General features: G+C 41.1%; 1 protein-coding gene across 7 annotated transcripts in view; it reads right to left on the bottom strand.

The window, feature by feature from the left end:
- Positions 1 to 20,850, bottom strand: part of fam172a (family with sequence similarity 172 member A) — a 160,503-nt gene that overhangs the window by 43,892 nt on the left and 95,761 nt on the right. For 6 of the 7 annotated variants that reach the window (XM_044198201.1, XM_044198205.1, XM_044198198.1 and 3 more), the window contains exons 9-10: positions 15,591 to 15,707; positions 8,569 to 8,653 (exon numbers count right to left, since the gene is read on the bottom strand). In XM_044198201.1, coding sequence (XP_044054136.1) covers positions 8,569 to 8,653; positions 15,591 to 15,707 — 202 coding nt within the window. Of the gene's footprint in view, positions 1 to 127; positions 182 to 8,568; positions 8,654 to 15,590; positions 15,708 to 20,850 lie in introns of those variants that run through there. The other variant, XM_044198206.1, reaches the window with a different exon arrangement.

The following is a 20,850-nucleotide window of genomic DNA, read 5'->3' as shown; positions in this document are numbered from 1 at the left end:
CCTATCACCATGGAACAATACAATGAACTGGGGGCACAAGACACAAAATTAAGATTTGGCGGAGGAATCTATCAAGGTTGATGGTTGCCACAAAAGTTCCTAATGTAAGAATACATTTCCATCTTTCCATTTTCTCTGTGGTTGTTATATCCTCAAGATTGAGACAGGGGTTACATCTGGCCTAGGAAAAAAAAAAGTTAAATACTTCTCTCCAGACCGATTAAAGCAAGTTTAACAGGCCACTGTCTATTCATTCAAACAAAAATGGAAGTTACAAACTTTTGACATATTTTGGTAAAAATATCAAAAACAGGGGAGAGAGAGAGAGAGAGAGAGAGAGAGAGAACAGGAAAACAAATAACAGTTTACCATTAATAATCATATCATTGAACACAGTATGAGTTATACCTACTTTGGTATAACCATAAGACCATCAGGGAACATGGCAGTGAATGCATTAAAAGAAAAATCTTGAAGAGCTCTAAATGCAATTAAGAGAACATTTTATAATTTCCAAATTCCTATTAAAATTTGGCTTAAAATATTTGATAGTGTCATCCAGCCCATTGCGCTGTATGGTAGTCATCATAGCTATACCTGTTGGGACAAACATCCAACAGAATCATTACATGCAGAATTCTGCAGATACATTTTACACGTACACAGATACCAACAAATGCATGTAGAGCAGAACAGACACACTCTGACTAGTCTCACAACAACACTGCTTTCCAAACACCAGTCAGAGTAAACCAAATTATAACGCAATGTAAAGAAACCTATTTTGAACACTGGAAAGAAGAAACTAAAAGCCAAAGTAGATCAGAATGTTATCTGGCCCTAAAAAGAGATTATGAATTGGCAGAATATCTCTCTACTGTCAGAGACAGAAAGTAGAGACAGATCCTAGTACAGGCTCAGTGACCACAAACTGGCAATTGAAAAAAGAAGACACAAAAGTCCTGGCAACCAAAAGAAAACAGAATATGTGGTCACTGTTCGACAGGTGAGGTTGAGACAGAGATGCACTTCCTCCTACAATGTACAACATTCAATGAAATAAGGAACGTTTACTTTAACAAGTTCAACTCTGTAATCTCAAAGAGCTAAATGACCTCTCAAAATAAATTAAATAGGAGAAGGAGCTTGCTGCCCAATATATATCAACATGCCACAACCTGATGGATAGTGAATGACCTACACACACACTCATAAAAAAATGTTGCAGGAAAGAGAGGTGGGTAGCTGGCTGGTGATACTCTTCTTTTCAGAAAAATAATATTAATGTTTTATTTTTCTTAGCTTACTATCCTGTGAACAAAAGCTAACATGAAGGCATGGCATGATGATCCAAAGTTGGGGAGCAGGAAAGTAGAGCAAGCCTCCATGATGATCTGACAGCCAGTCACAGGTGGTCCCAAATACACCACTAGTAAATACAAATAAGTCATGGTCATATCATCAGACTAAGTCGGACCATCATTCATGGGCAAAAAACAAAGCACATCTAAAATGTTCCAAGATGCAGAAAAAAACCAATATTTCTGTAATGGCCTGAACCATTTCACATAATCACCTCATCAAAAATCTATGCACACTAGAGGCCAAAGTGAAATATAATTTATTATTATCTTATCTTACTTATCTGTATATATTTTAATAGCACATTTCTTCTGTTTGTTTTTATTTCACAATTGCTTTGGAAATGTTAACGTCTGTTTCCCATACCAATAAAGCCCCATTGAATTTAATTTAATTGGTACTGCAATCCATATTCTTTTCAAGAGGAAGTTTGCATCTCAAGATTCAGCTTCAATGTCATTCTTCATTTATGCTGAAACGTTGTGTCTACGTGTATTTCTACATTAATAAGTATCACACTGACATATCTTTAATCAGAGAGGAACCTTTAAGCTGATAACCACATTTTTCCTTTCTTCCAGCTGTCTTGACCCAAAACTTCTTCATCTACACCTGCAACCTTTCAATGACTTCAAATCAGAGGTCAGAAAATCCATACAAATAACAAAAGTAAAAGAAAACAAAAGCTAAGAAGGAAGATATTCTGTATAGTCAACACTCTCCTTTCATATCCTCTGTTTATCTCTTATACACCAGACTCTTGATAATGAGCCAAGGTATCATTCCAGCCAAGGCAGCTGAGAGTTAAATATATTGCAATCCATATTTTCACAAAATAGTCTGGCACTCTCACAGTTCCATTTCACAGGTGCTTCACCATATAACAGATACTATATGTTTCCTCATTCAGGTTCCCAGCATTCAATACCCTGACACTTATGTCAAGAAGTGGACCACCAAAAGATGAGTGGCAAAAACTTTCAGACACCATGAACCAGATTTTGGCCTGGTTTGGTTTATACAAAAGTGGATGTCTTTGCCTCACCCCTTAACATTTACTGCCCCCTCTTACTCATCCTGAGCCGTCATGAGAACTTGCCCCCAAGAATGCTGGCCATCTTTTCATGTCTGCACCATTTCATCAAATAGAAATATTCTAGATGTCTTGTGCCTCATTTTATACATTTCCCCCAAATTCAGCCAGACATATTTGGTATCTTTATTTAATTGGGATTTCCACTAGAATTTAAAATGTTGTGGATTGTGAACAATGTTTGGCTGCACAGCATGAGTTTGTAATGAATCACCTACTGACGGGTCAGTGGGGTTTAACCTCCTTGTACGCTTTGGATTGCATATACAGGTTGGGATGTTGTATAGATCTGCTTGTGGATGCCAAATTAGGGCAGTACATTATACAGAACGTACTGTGAAGAATTAGCGGGTCCATGCTTATTGGCTAAACTAGCACAAGCACATTTCAGAAGTACTCTGCCTGGGCTTATAGAACTATAGTTACAATGCATAACCTTAATTTTGACTTGTTGAACATAAAAATCTAAACAGTTATCCAGGACCAAACAAGCTACCTATTCCCCAGCTGTAACATACCATGAGTTTTCCAAATCTATTTTCTAATGTCTGTAAAACAGAATTAAGAACATGCAAAGACTCTTTCACCTAAATACCAGCTGTGCATGACTCAACTCTCTTCTCGGTTTTTATATTTAGCACAAGGATAATCACTGTACTGAGAACATGCTAGTAATCCAGGTTTTTTTTTTCTACAAAGACATCAGACGATGGGGCTTTTAAATTTTAAACGTATTTGTCAGCCTGTCATTCCTTTAAGCATGCTTACAGACTCATTGTCTACCTGAACCTTCAGTTTGACATTTCCAGTTTTTGTTATTTTGAAAACTGTGCAAGTTGTTATCCAGCTCTAACATGACACAAATCTTTTGCTGTGATTCTAAAACTGTCACTTTTCTGGTGTCTTCAAATCAGGGTATCCATAGAATAGAATAAAAAAACACCTGGCTGAGCTCTCCAATAAAGATGGTTATTGTAAAATCAAGCCAATTTTACCAGGGTCAAAAAACATTGTTCTGTTCTTGCTGAAACGACTTCAAGTTGCTGAATATTTAGTTCCCCAAGTAATATCATGGCATTAAGCTTCTGCAACTAAACCTGCCCCTTCAGAGTCTCTAAAACACAAATCACAAAGGGGGGAAAAAAGGGAATAGATTAACAGATATCTGCACTGCTCTGTTAATCTGACATAGTCTCCCTTTCTATCCACACCAGCCACTCATTTCTGAAAGAACTTTTCTTCTATTTTTCAACACTATGCCTTCAATATGAAACCATCACTGTTGCTTCTAGTTTGAGGGTGATAAACTGGTACAATCGGCCAATATATAAAACGAAATAATACATCAGATATTGTCATTGTTTGACAGTTGGGTATCAAAAGGAAATATTACGAATGTGGAAACGTGAAAAGAGAACTCTTGAATCACTGCTCAACTAAAAGAAATATATATAAGTTGGTATTCTGATCATATGGTTGTAGTTTATGATATCAAAGTATAATCACAAATCAAACCAAATTGTTATTCCATCACACAAATCAGCACTTTATTACTAGTTTCTGACAGACACACCAATCCCAGACATCAGGAGTCCTTGGTGTCAGCATTTTCCACATAATTATGATATGGTCTATCACAAATTTGACCCAGACAATAGCCTGATCCAACCTCACTGAATCCAGGTCAGAGGTTAGGGTCCGGTTCACCAGAGTTTACTTGTCTATTTCCTGCAACACCAGCATAACGTGTGCCGGTCAGGCTAAGAAAACACTGAAACACATATGTGAAAACACAGGCACAAACACATACACATTTTCATGTGATCTTCCAACAAGGCAGCGGACTTCCACCTTGCCAAGCTGAAAAAACAGTGGTTGGAAGGGGTGAGGTTAATTTGAGTGGGCCTGAGTTTCCTCTTAAAGAGTTAAGTCACACAAACATCAATCAGACAATGTGTGTGTGTGTATGTGTGTGTATGGTGAAGAGGTGCAGACAGCTAGGGGTGTTTCACGGTCAGCAGTGCATGGATTAGGGAGGTGAGGGTTGCAGTCTAGTCAAGCCTACAGCAGGACAGAGTACATTTGCAATATGAGCATGTGTATGTGTGTGTGTGCGTGTGTTTGCTCTGTATCAGTCTGTCTGCTTTTATTCTCAGGCACTCTTTTGTGTCTCTGTGGTATCTTTGTGCATTAATAACACTGAGCCACAGAAGTATGAGCCTTAGGTAAAGAAGAAAGGCAGAGTGACCTCCCATGTCACTGCACAGGAATTATTTCTCATTTCTATAACAATATTGCATCACTTTTCCAGCCAACTCCCTGCAATTTTCATTCAAGATACAAAGAAAGAATCCTCACTTTTAATGATGGAAAACCTAGTAGGAAAGCAGGAAGGTAGGCACATCAAAAAATTACATACTGTAGCATATTTATGCTGTGTAAGAAAATGAAAGTGAGTCTCTTTCTGCAGTCCATTAGGGTTAAGTACAGCCTTGTGTTGGGATGCTTGTAACAGAGCAGGGTTGGTAATTAAAGTACAGGTAAGGCATTAACTTACTTTTGTTAGCCATTAATCAGTGTTTACCTTCAGAGAGCTCTCCCTTTGTAATTAATAATCAGCTTGGACAATGAGTAATCACCCAAGAGGAAGTTCTGTGTACATGTATGTGTGCTTATGTATGTGTTATTAGCAAAAGGGGTTTTCCCATCTTTGAAATATCATCTTTACTGATCAAACAACTGATCATCCAGCTCACCAGAAAAAAAGTCAATAAACTAAGGAACAAAAACAGAGGGGCTCTTACAAGAAAAACTACTGTAAGACTGGGTTTTTCCATCTATTTCTTGTCACCCTCATTCTCTCCCATCTTGGGTTTATCGTTCTCTTGGCATCTAAACGGCAATGTAGGTTTGGAATGATTACATCTTGGGAAGGCCTTAGCAACCCTACTACTTAACCAGCACCCCACTCCCCAACTTATTTCTGTCAGCCTTGTAGCTACACACACACACACACACACACACACACACACACAAAAACCAAGGGAGCTTTTCCAGCAGGAGATTGGTTCCACTTTATCTGCATATTTAGCCTGTGTTTGGCGTGCTCCTAACTGATAAAATTCTGCTAGTGTGCCAGGCCACTGCCAAACGCCAGAGCAATGACCTTCTTGGGGGAACAAATTCCTTTTGCAAGATGGAAAAAAGAATGGAGTGAGAAGAAGAAAGATTAAGACAAAAAAAAATTAAAGGGAGGTAGGCTAGCCAGTCAAATGCGAAGGGAATGGGTCCAGGTTTTATCACATTTAAAACAAGAAATGGAGATGGTAGTGGACACCCCCGCTACGCGTTATTCTCCCTCCCTCTCTGGGTCCTTCCAGCCCCGTCAGAGTGCCATGCTGGTATACCAGCATTGCTTCACAGATGATTAGGAATAACAGACAAGCTCTGCCTCCACTTCTCCCTACCTCCTTCTGCCAAGCATCTACAAGCATGGAAAACACAATCATCATATCATCACTGCACCACACAGGGAGGCAGAACGCAAGCGGAGGAGGGGAAAGGGAGATGTATAGAGAAAGTCAGAAACAGAAGAAGAGTAAGGAGAGAGAGAAGAACAGACACAGACACAGAAAAAGAGCAACCGCAAGACTTGTCCTTCAACTCGTTTTCCCATCATGCTGCCTGACTGGTCCCAGTGCCCATATTTAAGCACACATCCAATACTTTGTTAGCCTTCAGACATCTTAGTGTGTGTGCATGTCTGATCACATGCCATTCTCCACAGCAGCCGAGTCGCCTCGGGCCTGGCTCAGTCTGGCTCCACACAAGAGCAGTGTTTCACACTGTGATGTGTGTGTCTACATATGTGCATGCGTGTGTGTGTGCATGACAACAAGGATTCACCGGTCTGTTTTGTGTTGCTGAGACACTTTATGGTCCACCCTGATTACCCCTACCAACACACACACACACACACACACACACACACACACACACACACTCTTACCATAGCAACCCAGACAACAGCAGTCATGGTAGCGGAAGAGGTGACTGTTGGGAGCTGTATGTGTGTTGATTGAAGTGCTGGGCCACGATGCCCTGACTTCCATCCCTCAACCTTCTCTCAACCTCGTCACCTCTGTTGCTCTGCTGTGACTCTCACCACAATGGCTGCTGCCTGCGAACCTGCCAGGCTGCCAAGGACACAAAGACGACTGAGACAACCTTTGACATCAGAAGCTGCCACCAAAAGACCAAAGACAAGCAGAGTTGGCAGCTCTGTTAACAGGCCAGAGAGTCAGATCTATTCAGCTCAGTTAAAGTAGCACAAGTCAACAGAGCACAAGTCAATAGTGCATACATACAGATGGACACTGTGTCAAACTGGTCTGTGTTAGGACAAAGTCAGGCATACCAACAGTTTCAAAAAGTAGACCTCGATATCTTGGCTCAAAGGTTGCTGTCTTTTGACCGACAGCAGTCACTGAGAAGAGACATAAAACATCAAGGTAAAAAAACTGACATTTGAACATGAAATACAGTATGGGTTTTGAATTGAAGGCTAGATGACATTTCAAGGAGCTGATTCACTGGTAGATGTTAAGGCCACCCACCCACACAGCTCCATGTGGAACATGGTGTTTTAGTGGCCGAGATGAGATAGCAGTGTTAGAGATGTATTCACTGACATGTGGAGCATGTGTAAGATGACCTATACATTCACCATGATGTCTCTGAGGGGCTTTGAAGAAAATGAAATCACAAAGCAGGACCTTCAGAGCGATGATGGAAATGAGTGGTGAGACAAGAATGTGAGTGTGCAAGTGTGTTTGAATGTGTGTACCAATGTAACAATCAATGCTTAAATAAACACAAAGTAAAAACAGGTGCATTTAATACTTATGACAGACATATTATTTCCTGTTTAAGGATTGACTTTCCTTTTGTTTCTCTGTGTGTGCCTGTGCGTGTATGCCTGCATGTGTGTCACTCTTCAAACAACACTGCAATCATCATCTCTTATCAACGGTCATGTTGAGGATTACAGCTTTCATCCCTAATCCTACATTAAGGACACATTCTCATGATGGCCGTGACATCATCAAGGCCAGTCAACCACAGAGAGGGCACAGGGACAGGAAGCCAAACACCACAGGAGAGGATTAATGAATATAGGAGACAGAGTAGATGATGAAAAAGAAAGAGGACGCGATGAAGAAGACGAAAATAGAAACAAAATCAAACAGCACATTTCTGTAGCGTGTGTGAGACAGCCTCTGTTTCTTTAAGTATTTGTTTTTCAAGATAATCTTCCACTGCTTCAGTTCCTCAGTTCCTCTGACAACGATCCTTCTCAATCAGCCCTACTAAGACCTCCAATCTACCCAACACCCACAAGCATGTGCACACATACAGACACAAGAGCAAATACAGTTAAACATCACACCACACTGCACTAACTGAATCCTGATAAGCTGCACATGAACACATATACAGAGGTACACCAAACACTGAGGAATGTATTTGTATTTTGCACATCTGTCATTTGTGCAGATTTGTGCTATAAAATCATTTAACTTACCTGCACTGGCACATCCTTTGGAACAGTCTCAAGCTAGTATATTGTATATATATCTTGTTTCCACCTTACTCTCAGCTGTAACCAGGGATATAGTGTCTAATAAAACCACCTTTTCTTCCAGAATAGAGATCACTCTAGGCTAGGACCTGTAGTAATCGGTAATGAACATTTAATTGATTTTTCAGTATATTCATGACTGTGAAAATCACCACACAAAACTCATACTTAACCCATTATTTAATTATTTAATTATTACTACATCACTGGTTGTGACCCTCTGTTAGTGCCATTTTCTCAGTACTACCAACTATAGCTACGATCTATACTACCCACAATGCAACCCTTATTAAATTTTTCACTTTTGAATGTAGAATAAACCTATTGCCTGCATGCAAAGATCTGTTAAATTTTAAACTATAACTCTTGTTCAACTGTCTTGAAATTAATCAAGTCAAATTCCTTGAATAATGATTGTATTTGGAAACTGAAAGTGATCTCAGAGTATGTTTATACACAGTTTGTTTGATACCTGCAGAGACTCGGGGGCAGTCTGGCAGCATGGGATCCAGTGGTGTGTCCAGGGGCTCTGGACTCGATACCCAGTTACAACAGTGCTGTAGGGAGAGGAAAAATGAGATTGACAATTGAAAACTCTGAGGACAGATTTCTCATCATAGCTATATGTTGCTTCTACAAAAGATGTAAATGACTTCCACATAGACTACTTATGCCATGTGGAGAGTTTGTGTAAGGGACATTAATATGTGGCAACCAGCACCCACTATTAGTTCCACAAACACAAAGAAATATATGTTCAAAGGTGGAAATATAATTTAATTATATATAATGTTATACAATAAGCAAAGGGATTTGATGTAAAAATGTAAGTCTTTTATCTTGGTGCTTCAAAAGTATTGTTTCTTTTACTTTATGGAAATATTGCAAGTTTAATTGAAATTGAAAGAGATATTAGGGAAATAAGCAAAAAAAAAGAAACATGGAGAACGAAAGGGAGAAGGGAGCATAAATAAGGAGGCAAGGGAGACAAAGAAATGGGGGACAGGTGCGGCGGACAAGGGGAGAGACAGTAAGCAGTGTGCGTATGGCTGCGCAAGGTGGGGGGAGAGAAAGAAAGAGAGACAGAAACAAGCAATTAAAAGCTCTGTGACATGTTGCTAAGACAGCTTGGCGTTTGTTTGTGGTGGAGAGCTGAGGCCTTTTACCATGGTAGATCAGTGGGTGCCCTGGGGGAGGGTGTCTGCCCAGCTTGCTGACCCATAACCCCCTGCAAACACCCCTAGCCCTCTCAAACTCCCTGTGGTTGACAACTCTGCTGTCAGAAAGAGGAGAAGACCTCTTTATCCGGTTTTTGCTGTCTTCATCTTCCTGTCTGTGTGGTGCTCCGTCTTTCTACCTACTAAGTTATTTCAAACATATTAGGTTTAAACCTAATGCACAATTAATGAAATGTATCAATACCATACTACAAAACAACTTACTTTTCCAATGCTTCGAGTTTTCATTCTCTGGGTCAGCAAATGACAACATATCAAAGTGTGTTTTCCCTTTTGACCATGCAATGTGGATTGGTATGCTGTGGCTTGTAAGGTTAGTACAAAAACAAGGGAAAAGGGAGAGAGGGAGAGAGGGACAGAGGGAGGCTGAGAAGAAATTCTTGGAGAAGACGTTCCACAGATAAGATAAAAGTTCAATAGAAGAAAGAGAAAATGTAAAGAGATTAGAATGTGCAGCTGGTGTCCTTCTGAATCACTGCTTATCTGCCCTTGTTTACTTTCACCCTGGCCCCCTGACAGTCATTACAGTGTTGTGCATGGTTGTGTGTGCTTGTGTGTGTGGGTCACTGATTGCATTGCAGGGGGTGTCCCATGAAGATGTGTAGTGTTGTGAACCCTTCAGACTCAAATAAACACACAAACGTACATGTGCTTTTGCATTTTTGCCCTCAGCAACCCTGACTCCCAAGGCCCTGAAAGATGAGGGACTGGATAGACAAATCTATGAAACTTCTCCCATTTCAACCCCTCCAAAAAAAACACACACACCCACTATATACATGCAAAAAATCCAGGGTCACATCCCACTTCTACTCAGCTATCATCCCCAAAGTAAACCCCTCCACACAAACATAAACCCTACTCCCAGATATATGAATATACTTTATGCCTGTTGAGCCCCTCTTGGCAGTTGCTTTTTGTCTACATAAGTTTCTGCAGCTTTTTCAAAGCAAATGTCTTCTGTTACTGTCTGATTGACATGTACTACATCTTCTTTTGTCTGACAATGATTTATTTACTGTAAGCTTATAGAGTAATATAGAAACTCATTGCGAGAGATGATCATGATGAAATATCTGGCCCATGTATGCAAATCCTTAGCAAATATCAACAAGTAAGTAAACAAAATTCAGTTGGGAAATGTGTATAAAAAGGCTGGTTATAAAAATACATTTTGGCTGATGTGTGATCCATTCCTATCTAATCAAGAGAAATAAAAATCAACTTAAGTACAAACTGAATCCGTCTCTTAAATAGCAGAAAAGCCCTTTCACTCTCTTCCTCTATATTTGATTTCTTCAGCCCTGTCAATCAGAAGTACCAGCAGTCGGAAGGGGTATAGCATAAGAGGAGTCAAAGAGGTTGAAGAAAGATCAGCAGAGAGATGAGGGGGAATGGAGGGGAGGAGGATGGGGGGTTTAGTGTTGGGGGAAGATGACAAGTCATCTTGGTAAACAGTGGCATATTGTGTATTTTTAGATCCTTTGCTTTGCCCTATGTGCTCTCCTCTGAGCCTGGGCTTGAGGGCAGAGTGGTGTAGAGCGGCACAGAAGCTGTGGGGCTCCTTGACTGCTACATCAAGTGTCTCATTGTATCTCCTTTAATTCATTCAGTCTGTCTCAAGGAAGATGTCAGCTGGGCTGTGGAGCAGTGGGCTGAAGGCGGCTGGATAGAGGGGAAGGAGGGGAGTCTTTCAAAGGGCCCTCCTCCCTCCCCATTCACCTCCACCATCACCACCAATGGAGTCAGGGAGGCCGGGGTTTGAATAGATTTGTCAAGGCAACAACACACATGTGCACACAAACTCTTGGAAAAATGCACACACACACACATATAGCACACAGGCCCAGTGCTGTTGGAGACCGCAGGCATAACAGCAGTCACATAAAGGCAAGGCCTGCTGGCCGGGATTAGAGGAGGCGATGTGACAAAAGGATGGCACACCACATCGGCTGCCTGTGACGCATTGCATCATCACTTCAAGCAGCTCGTTTGCCGATCAATGGCGCCATTGAACTAAAGGCAGACAGAGAAACAAACATGTAAACAGATTTGACTCTCCCCCCACCTCTGCTGCTCTGTGCATGTGTATCTCTGTGTGTGTTTGGATTTGTGCTGGATATGCATGCATACAAGTACCCATGCACACACATAGCAAGACACATTGTTGCATAGTCTATTTTGTTTCACTTAAATCCCATCACCAACATTATGCAGAAACAAATTTCTAAAAGATCCTTTAACATGATGAGTTAGAGGCTAATGCTAAGTGCTAAGGCTAACCATTAAGCTAACAATGTGCTCTGAGGGTGTAAATGACAAAAAGGTTTCTGCTCTACCCCTCTACCTCTGACAGATGCTTTTAAGGCCTTCTTTGTTATGTATGTGTGTGTGTGATCCACCACGTGCTGCCTTCTGCAAGTCAGAGTGGAAGCCAGCCTGCTTCTTTCACATAAACAACATACACGCACACACACACTCAGAGAGTAATGGACACAAAACACTGCACTCAGCTGATGGCAGGGTGATCTAATGGAGCCTTCATGACGACCAAATAGGTCTCTCATAGGTGTCCATATCCACTACACAGTAAGTGTGACAGGAATACACACAATACCTTTAAAACGGGATGCATACTACCTAAGTTCCAAAACCTGCATTCAAATGACAGAAAACACACTATAAACTCAGGTTTGGCCCGAATTCATTAACAAACTTTTATTATCACAATGCAAAAACTGAATATAAAACAACTTGATAAAGAAGGTGATTGAATAATAAAATAAGTTAAAAAAGGATTTTTTCTAGGAAACTGTTATATACAGTCTGAATGCAAATATGTGTATACAACTGTCTCTATTCAAAGCAGTATTTCCACCTCTTCTTTCTAAAAGCACACAGGACTGAGTCCCATGATATAAACTCTGTGCTAAGTTTACAAAAGTCTCCTAAACCATAACACACATGACAGCCTGCAACCTAACTTCTCTGAAAGTAGTACTGAGTATCAATTCTTGCTCACTCTCTCTGTGTCTGTCTATCTCCCACCTCCTCCTGTTGCTGTATAATCTCTATGGATTAGGATGGTTTATTCATGACCATAGTGTACTCTGTATATGTGCGTGTGTGTGCATGTGTGTGTGTCTGTGTGTGTGTTTGTGTGTGTGAGTGTGCTCTGGGCAGGCCACTAGAGTGTGACAGCAGGCCAGCACAGTGACAGGAGACACCTTGGAGACTGTGACAGGCTGCCAGCTGTACACCATCATTCGCATTTCTCTCTCTCACTCACTTCTCCTCACTATGGTACTCATCTATCTCCACGTACATCTCTTCATCTCCTCTCCTCCATCTGTATTCACTCCATTCATATCCTACCTGTCTTTTTGTTTTTCTTTTCCACAGCTCTACCCTGTGCTTTCTCGGCGGCAGTCATCGGGGTTTAAATAATTGAACGTTTCTCATACTTTATTTCTTTGCCTATTTCTTTTTCTGTCTCAGTCAATGGATGAGTCTTTCTATCTCTGCCTTTGCTTATTCCCTCTCTTGTTTCTTTTCTCTCACCTTCAGTCTGTATTTTGTCTCCTGGCAGTGACGTCAGTTGCCCCTCGTCTGACCCATTTGGTCTATATAACCTGGCCCAGCAGGTGTTGATCTCTAAATCCCATCTCCTCTCTTTTACTCTCCTTTTCTCATCGCTCCATCCCACCATCCAGTGACCTCTTGAACCCCGGAGGGAGGGAATTATCTCTGTCCGAGGAGAACAGAGCAGTGCACTGCTGGGGTGCGCCGACCTCACATGGACCCACTCGTACGGGCACCCATATTTATACACCACCCAGGGCATTATCCAGGTTCACTGCTAGCTCCCCTCTGTGATGTGCAGCACCTTTTGGGCTGCCCTCCATGTGTGTGTGTGTGTGTGTTGTGTATGTCCGTACTTTAGTGTGCAATGCAAGTGTTGTTTACATTCAAGATCCATCTGTGTATGGGTTATTGATATAGATGTCCTTTAAAAAGGAGCATTATATGCATCTACTGTCAGGGTCTGTGTGTGCTTGTGTGTGTATGTTTTTCACTGCACCAACAAGTATGTGTACTTGCAGATTGTGTAATCATTCAAAGCCAAACACCAGGAAACTGAGCCAATGATAGAAACCCCTAGATCAACCCAGAGACATGGGATTAGCATATTGGGTGGAACACAAAGGGTCTCTGACCTTTTGGTGGAACGACTGCACATACGCAGCATTGGTTTCTAATGTAAATGACTGGGACAGATTCAATTTTGGCTTCACCTCAATCCTCATGCTGACCTGGGGCTTGTTAACTAGCATTGCCATCCATGCTCAGAAGCCAGTGAGATGTGATGAAATACTGACTTTGTGTAACAAATTGAAAGTATCAGTTTTGAAATATGAGACATTATTTTTGTTGGTTTCCCCCCTCAATATGAATCAGATGTTAACATATCCAAAAATAATATATTTATTAGATAGTATATCTCACCACTGATCTACAGTATTTATCATTAATAGTTGTCCTTATCTTAGACTAAATTAGCAGAGACAATAAATGTGTTAAAATACTGAGTACCCATTTTTCTATCAGTGAGATTGCAAGAACAATAGGCATCAACACTGTTTGCTTTCCTGATAATTCAATTAAAGTTTCAGAAGATAAAACACATTTTTTGTTGTTGTTAAATAACATTGATGTAATGATTTACATAATGACTTTAATGGCCCCTGAGAGAAATACATATATTATAGAGTATAAACATTGCTTTGGAATTAGCAACTGGTAATCAGTATTCTTTTAGAATAGTGAGGCCTAAACTGTGTTGGTAAGGCAGATAATTAAGAATTTAAGGAAAGGCAGAAAAAGGCAGAAAAAAACCATAAGGCTGCAAGCAGAAGAAATCTAGTATGTAAAATCTATAGACGTACACATCTCCTCCAAATTAGCTTATTTTGTTGTACTGCATCATTGACAAGGGCATAGCTTAGCATAGGTGTGCCACTGTATCCCTCTAGAAAAATGTCCTTTAATTAGGCAGGCTTTTCTCTTAATTCAGCCAAAAAAGGACTGTGGGTTAATGAGTATGAGAGAAAGTAAATCCTTGCCTGTCCCCTTCATCTGACTGGACAAAGAAGGTTATTTCAGATTTATTGTTCTGGGTAATCATCACAAATAGAAAATCACTTAACATTCCAATTATGCTGTGTCCCGAACATCCCTTAGATGAATCAAAAATAGGAAATGCCAGACAAGGAGAAGGGGGCCAGTGCAACCTTGAATCCCCACCACTCAAACTAACATACATTCACAGACAAGTAACACACTTGAGCACACAAACCAAACACACACGCATTATGGAGATGACAGAAATAGCAAAAACAAAAGGCAAGGGATATAAAAGAGAATGAAATAAAAAATAAAGGTATGGTGTGTGTGTATGTGTGTGTGCATGACATTTGCATCTCTGGCTCTCAAGCAGCTCTGGTCTTGGATGGTCCTCATCTGTATGTGCATACTGAGTGAGCCCAGGTGCTGCGTATGGCGCAGAGGTCACACCAGAAAGGGCAAGTGCTAAAATAAAACTAACACAAATGCACATGTGCATTCTATCTCACACGCTTACCCACGAGCACATATAAACACATGCATGCATGCACATATGCATGCCCAGCCGCATACACACGTACCATCAAGGGTTAACTGTCTTAGTTATCCATTGACATGCACAAAGTGGGGAATAAGACGGTGTAGTCCCTCATTCGTCCAGGAGTGTTCTATCGTAGAAAAGGTTTCAGTCGTAGTCTTATGTAACTCAGAGTAGCTTAAATTTCCAGTTCCAGTTTAAATTTCCAGTTCCCGTCCAATTTTTTCACAATTGAGAATGACTTCCGGATAGTAGCCGAAACGTCTTGATTCTGAAAACAGTGTCCAGATGACTACGACTGAAACCTTTTCTACAAAGTGGGGAATGATATTTTTAAAAAGACAGAGAGGGAAAACATGCAAACAATGGTTCTCTATTACTTCTAAGGTTAGCTGTTGGTCAGGGGTACTTGTGTAGGTCAGCATGGTTGTGCAGGAAGAAATTAGAGAGGAGCAAAACCTGAGACCTCAGCTCACCACTGGGTGAATTTACATGATAACATGGGAGCTCATGAATGGACCCCTGTATAGTTTGAAGCGTCTTTGTTTGCCTTCAGCATGTGTTTGTGTATTTGAGCATGTGTGGTTATTTCACCTGCTGCATCCAGTCCTGTGTGCCTTTGTTGGTCTCCTGTAGCCAGATGTTGTGAGCTGAGTTAGTCAGAGCCACAGCGCACGCTTTGTTCTTCACCTGAATTTCCCTTTGATTCATCTGCCAAACAAAGCAAATCAAATTTGTGTTAGTCACCCTTGCAGCATGTTAATGACACAGTCACTGTTGTGGAGGACGTTGTTTGTTTTAGGCAACATTTGAATGACAAAGAGACCGTATGCTGAAAGAGGTATGATATCTTCTTTAGAAAAAAACTAAATCTTTTTGATTGCATATATATGAATAAAATTATTTGATATATGACATACCCATTGTGTCAGTAGATACTTGCCTAGTAAAAATTGTATTCCCTGTCCAACATACACTGTCAGCCTACTCCCCAGACCATGATAGCACTGGCCCAGTGGACAACTTTGTAACCGGTGGACACAGATTCAACCTGGTGTATAGCATAATGTTTTAAAGTGAAATATGAAAGAGCTACTCCACCATAGCGTGTCCTTGTCACGTTCTGTGCAAATGTCCTTCCCTGTGCACATTCAAATACCTCGGTCCCCATTCTTAATACCCTTTCCCTTCACATGTCACAGAGAATGTGGCGTCCACAGACCCGTCTTCCTATTCCCCTCTGAATGTCAACGCCAAGGAAAATGTCACACAAAGAACTTGTTACTGCACTACAATGGACTAACCGCACACCGCTGGTCCCACACCAAGAAGTATTGTAGCCAGGCCTTGGGAACAAGTCGTTTCACTCTGCTTTGCTTTAAGATAAAACGGGAAGAAAAGAGAACAGGACTTGCAACAATAGGTTAACAATCACTGTATGTGTCTAGTGAAACTAGGAAAGACTGGTGGACTGGGGATGGGCATAGCACTGCAGAATAGCACAAAGTTTGGTGGTTGCCTGTTTATCTGCACACGGTGCTAAGGCCGCACAGGCCAAATTTTTTAATACATTAAATCTTGAGTGTTATCAAGAGGAAGGAAAAACTTGGCAGTGTCCTGGACTACTGGACTTATTTTGGGCTTAAGTGATGGTGTTTATGGCTTGTTGCCTGAGAATAAGACTAGCACTCCAGTGGGAGATCTAGGCAATGTTAAGGCTAAGGCAGGGACTGGAATATCAGAGCTTAGTTGGTGCTTGTATGTAAGAATAGGATAAATATTGGCCTATAAAAGCCCAAGTGTAATAAAACAAAATAGGGCTGAGGCTTGAGTACAAAGCTACAGTGTGGGCGGGCATAGAGGGTTTAAGACGGTGCTACAATATGAATCTGAGTCTGACACTCAGACTGGGGCTAATGCTAGCGCAATCACCCATCTTGTAGACATTCACAGACAAGTAACACTGGTCATCTACAGCCAGCCAACTCTGGCCGTACATCAAAATGACGGTGGGCATTTGAATACAGCCTCCCTGGCCCAGCCAAATTAAAGTGGGAGTGTATAGAGATAAATGGAATCTATTAAGGCACTAAGGACTCATACATCATCCAGCTGATAAGGCTTCCACTGGAGCGTCTTCACCAGGGTGGAAGATTGAGCAAACTGAGAGGGGAGGTACAACCATAAGCATAAATAAAAGTGCACAACTGAGATAGACAACAAAAGAAGACAGACACTGCACATGTATGCACAGACACAATTGCTCGCTCACCCCAAATCATGAAATCACACACACACACACACTTACTCCATCCTCATCCACGCTTGGTTGAAAAGCTTTCCTCTGGCAGAACTGGACCCGTGGGAGTAGCAAAGTCAACCTTTTAAAACTGGAGGTGTCAGTCAAGGTCCTGTTTTCTGGCTCTAGCCAAACGGGCCAGTCCCTGAGTATAGGGGCTGCTAGCAGAGGCCAGGAAACAGGAGACAGTGGACTGACTGCCCATGGAAAACGCTAAGCATATGACTTCAAACTAGTCAAAAACATCCCCCAAGTCTGGGCAGAAAACTTTTTTCCACTTTCCAAGTGGGTAAATAGGTCTCTACTTGCTCCTATTGTATGCCCCTTAAAACATCAGTCCAACATGTTTCATTGGAAAATTTACTTTACATGGCTATGGTTCACAGTATATCACTGGTATATTAAAACTGTAACTGAGCTATAATAAATGTGGTAACTTGTGCCAAAGTAAACTGCATTTGCCAACCTGTCATTAATGACAGGCATTCCACTTTTAACACAAAGTACTTTAGAGATAACAAAGGATATGTAGAAAGATGGAAGCAAGAGATAGAACAAGAATGCTAATATAGACAAAAGGAGGAAGTGTGTGTATGCATGTCTGCATGTATGTGGGTACACGCATGGATGTATGCATGTGTGTGTAAGAATGAATGTGAGCAGATATGAGAGCACTGCTCAACAGAGGGGCAGTTTTTTTTCCCGCAAAAAGTGTGAAAGATAGACAGCAGTTAGACAAACACAAAGGTATGTACAAAGAAAAAGGCACAGCTGGTAAGGTAGGAGTGAAACTGGGTTGTAGATGGTGCTGGATGGATACGTCTGGAACTTAAATACTGGACTAAAGTATTTAGACAGTGCTTGACTAATCTTGTGTAGACAGACTGTCTCACCAAGCAGACAGATGATTGGAGAAAATGTTTTTTTAAAAATGGGATAACAAGACCTTTGGAAATCCTAAAGCAGCTATTCAAATTGATTAGATTCAGCACCTCTGGATGCTTTTTGGTAGGTCAAAAGGTTTGAAATACAAAGAAAAACTACTTTTACTTTACTTCTCTAACCAACTTTTGCGCTAAATATATGCTATTAAAATATACTGTGTTGCATATTTGCTGAAATGAGAAGAGAAAATAAATCAGGAACTCTCACCAAACAAAGTCTGTTTTCCTGATGATGCCTCAACCGAAGATTAAAGACCAAATAACTCCATCTCCCAACACTGGCTATATCAATCACTTGTTCTGACAGCTCTCATTGCCGCAATCCCTACACACATATGGTTGGCTGTGGTAACAGTTGGGGTAATAGGTTGACAAATAATGACTCCAGGAGAGAGAGCTCTATGCAGTGTGGCCCTAAACCACAATGATTTTGACACCACTGGGTCCCATGTTTTACAAGCCACAATGACAACTGTGGTTAGCTGCATGCTAAAAGCAGAATCTAAGCATGTCTGTGTCTTCTGCTAGGTGGGTGATACTCAAGGTTAACTTACAAACCAGTTAGAACCATAAAGCCACATGCTCCCAAGTGGGTAGCGATGTAAGCTGTCTTATCATATGACTCATCATGTTATAATTTTTACACCATGTTAGCCTGTAAGTTAGTGTTAGCCATTTTTATCCAGAATGTTAAATGTGCTAATCCACTATGTAACCACAGATTGCAGCTTTAACAAGGAAACAGGCCAGCTGTTGTGATCAGTCTTGTATCGGACAGGGAGAAAGGAAGAGAAACATGTGGAAATACTTGTTGAGCTAAAACCAACACACAGATGTTGAGACATTTGCTGCCTCTCTGCTGGCCTTTCCTTTAACGCTAAAGCAGCTGGATATGCAGAGTAAAGTTCGGGTGGGGGTTGGACATGGGGGGGCTTGCACGTAAAAAAATTTAAGAAAGGGGAGAAGAAAGGCAGAGGGTTATTAGAGGAAGCTGAATGGATATCAAAAGTAGTACGTTTGGGGGGGGGGGGGGTGAGGAGAAAAAGCAAGACAGATGAGAGACACACAGGCAGATGTGCTCAACAAATAATATTTATGAATTTTTTATTGATCCCCATGAGGAAAATTCTCTTTTCCCTTGGCCCATTTCACAGGGAGATCAGACCACAGGGTCAGCTTCAGAACAGCATCCCTGAAGCAAGTGGGCTTTCACTGTCTTTAAAACATAAGCAGAAGCTTAAGTGGAAACGATGCGCCCCATCACAGGAGTCAGAACCAGAGTCCTCAGCTTGAAGGGCGGCCTCTTTACGCACCTTGATGAAACGTTTATCACCAGTCTGATGTACTTCATTTAACTTCTGCATTATTATAGGTTTATAAGTCTAATTCAGTTAAATTATCAAGGCCATTTTGACATCATAATTTTGTGTGCCACAAAAAAAGTGTAAAAGAAATTTCTTAACCCATTTCTGTGACAAGCTCTTTTTAAACACACTCCTTCACTGTGATTTGGATTTAATTTTACGTTTACATTCCTCCGAACCATGATAACGATGCTGAGTCACAACTGATGACGCAGACTTGAGTTCACCCCCACCCCACATACATTCAAACTCTGGATGAACTATGAAATTCTTCTCCCTCTTTTTCCCCTTCTCTTTTTCTTCATCATAAACTATTTCTTTTCGGATTTCTCTGCAGAAGGCCTGGTTGCTATAGAGACCCGCAAACATCACAGATTTCTGACCCCCTGGTTGGCACAATTCTACTAAATCCAGCTTTTCACAAGCTCTATGAAATAGCCAACCCCCACGCATTTGGAGCCACTCAAACACACGCACACACACACACACACAGATTTTTCTCTAACCCCTGTATCTTGTACCTGACCTCTCACATGACCCTCAGCAAAGTACAGTGTTTAGCGCTTTAAGCTGCTTCCAACTAAAAAGCCAGCTAATTGCTAGACTTTTTGTTGTGCATTATCTTATTTTCACCACTGACGTAGAATGTGATATGCAATGGGTGTGTGTATATTTAAGTGTGGGGTGTGTGTGTATGAAGGAAGGAAGGGGAGCATATTAATCATGTTTATTTATCTGGACGAGGAGTTGAAATAAGCGACGACACATCATTTAACAGCATGCTAAAGCTAATCTCTGGTCGAGATAAATACTTCATTTCTCTCCTCTCCCCGTGACGCTCCCTTGCTTGCCACTGCTCCGCTGACGCTACATCTAAACACCGGCAATAATAAAGACAATTATTTAGGCCTTTGATAATTATGTGTCAAAGGCAGCGAAAGCCACTAGATAATTGTGCGAAAACTGAATGGTAATCCACAATGAAGATCCCCGTGGGGAGACAGGCAGACTTATCCCTAGAAAGAATGCAGAGCGAAAGAAAAGAGAGAAACAGGCAAAGACATAAAGATGAGAGCTCTTTAAGGGGCCTTGCTCACTGTCAGATAGTCAATGTGAAAAGCCACAATTATACATAGAGAGAGAGTGCGAATAGAGAGCAGCAAACAAGAGAAGAAAAAACAACGGATAGAGAGAGAATGACAGAATATGATTGAGAATGAAGAAGAGGACAAAATTTAGAGTGCTAG

Source organism: Siniperca chuatsi, linkage group LG5, assembly GCF_020085105.1.
Source record: "Siniperca chuatsi isolate FFG_IHB_CAS linkage group LG5, ASM2008510v1, whole genome shotgun sequence".
Taxonomy (NCBI): Eukaryota; Metazoa; Chordata; class Actinopteri; order Centrarchiformes; family Sinipercidae; genus Siniperca; species Siniperca chuatsi.
This window is presented reverse-complemented; position numbering and strand designations above follow the sequence as displayed.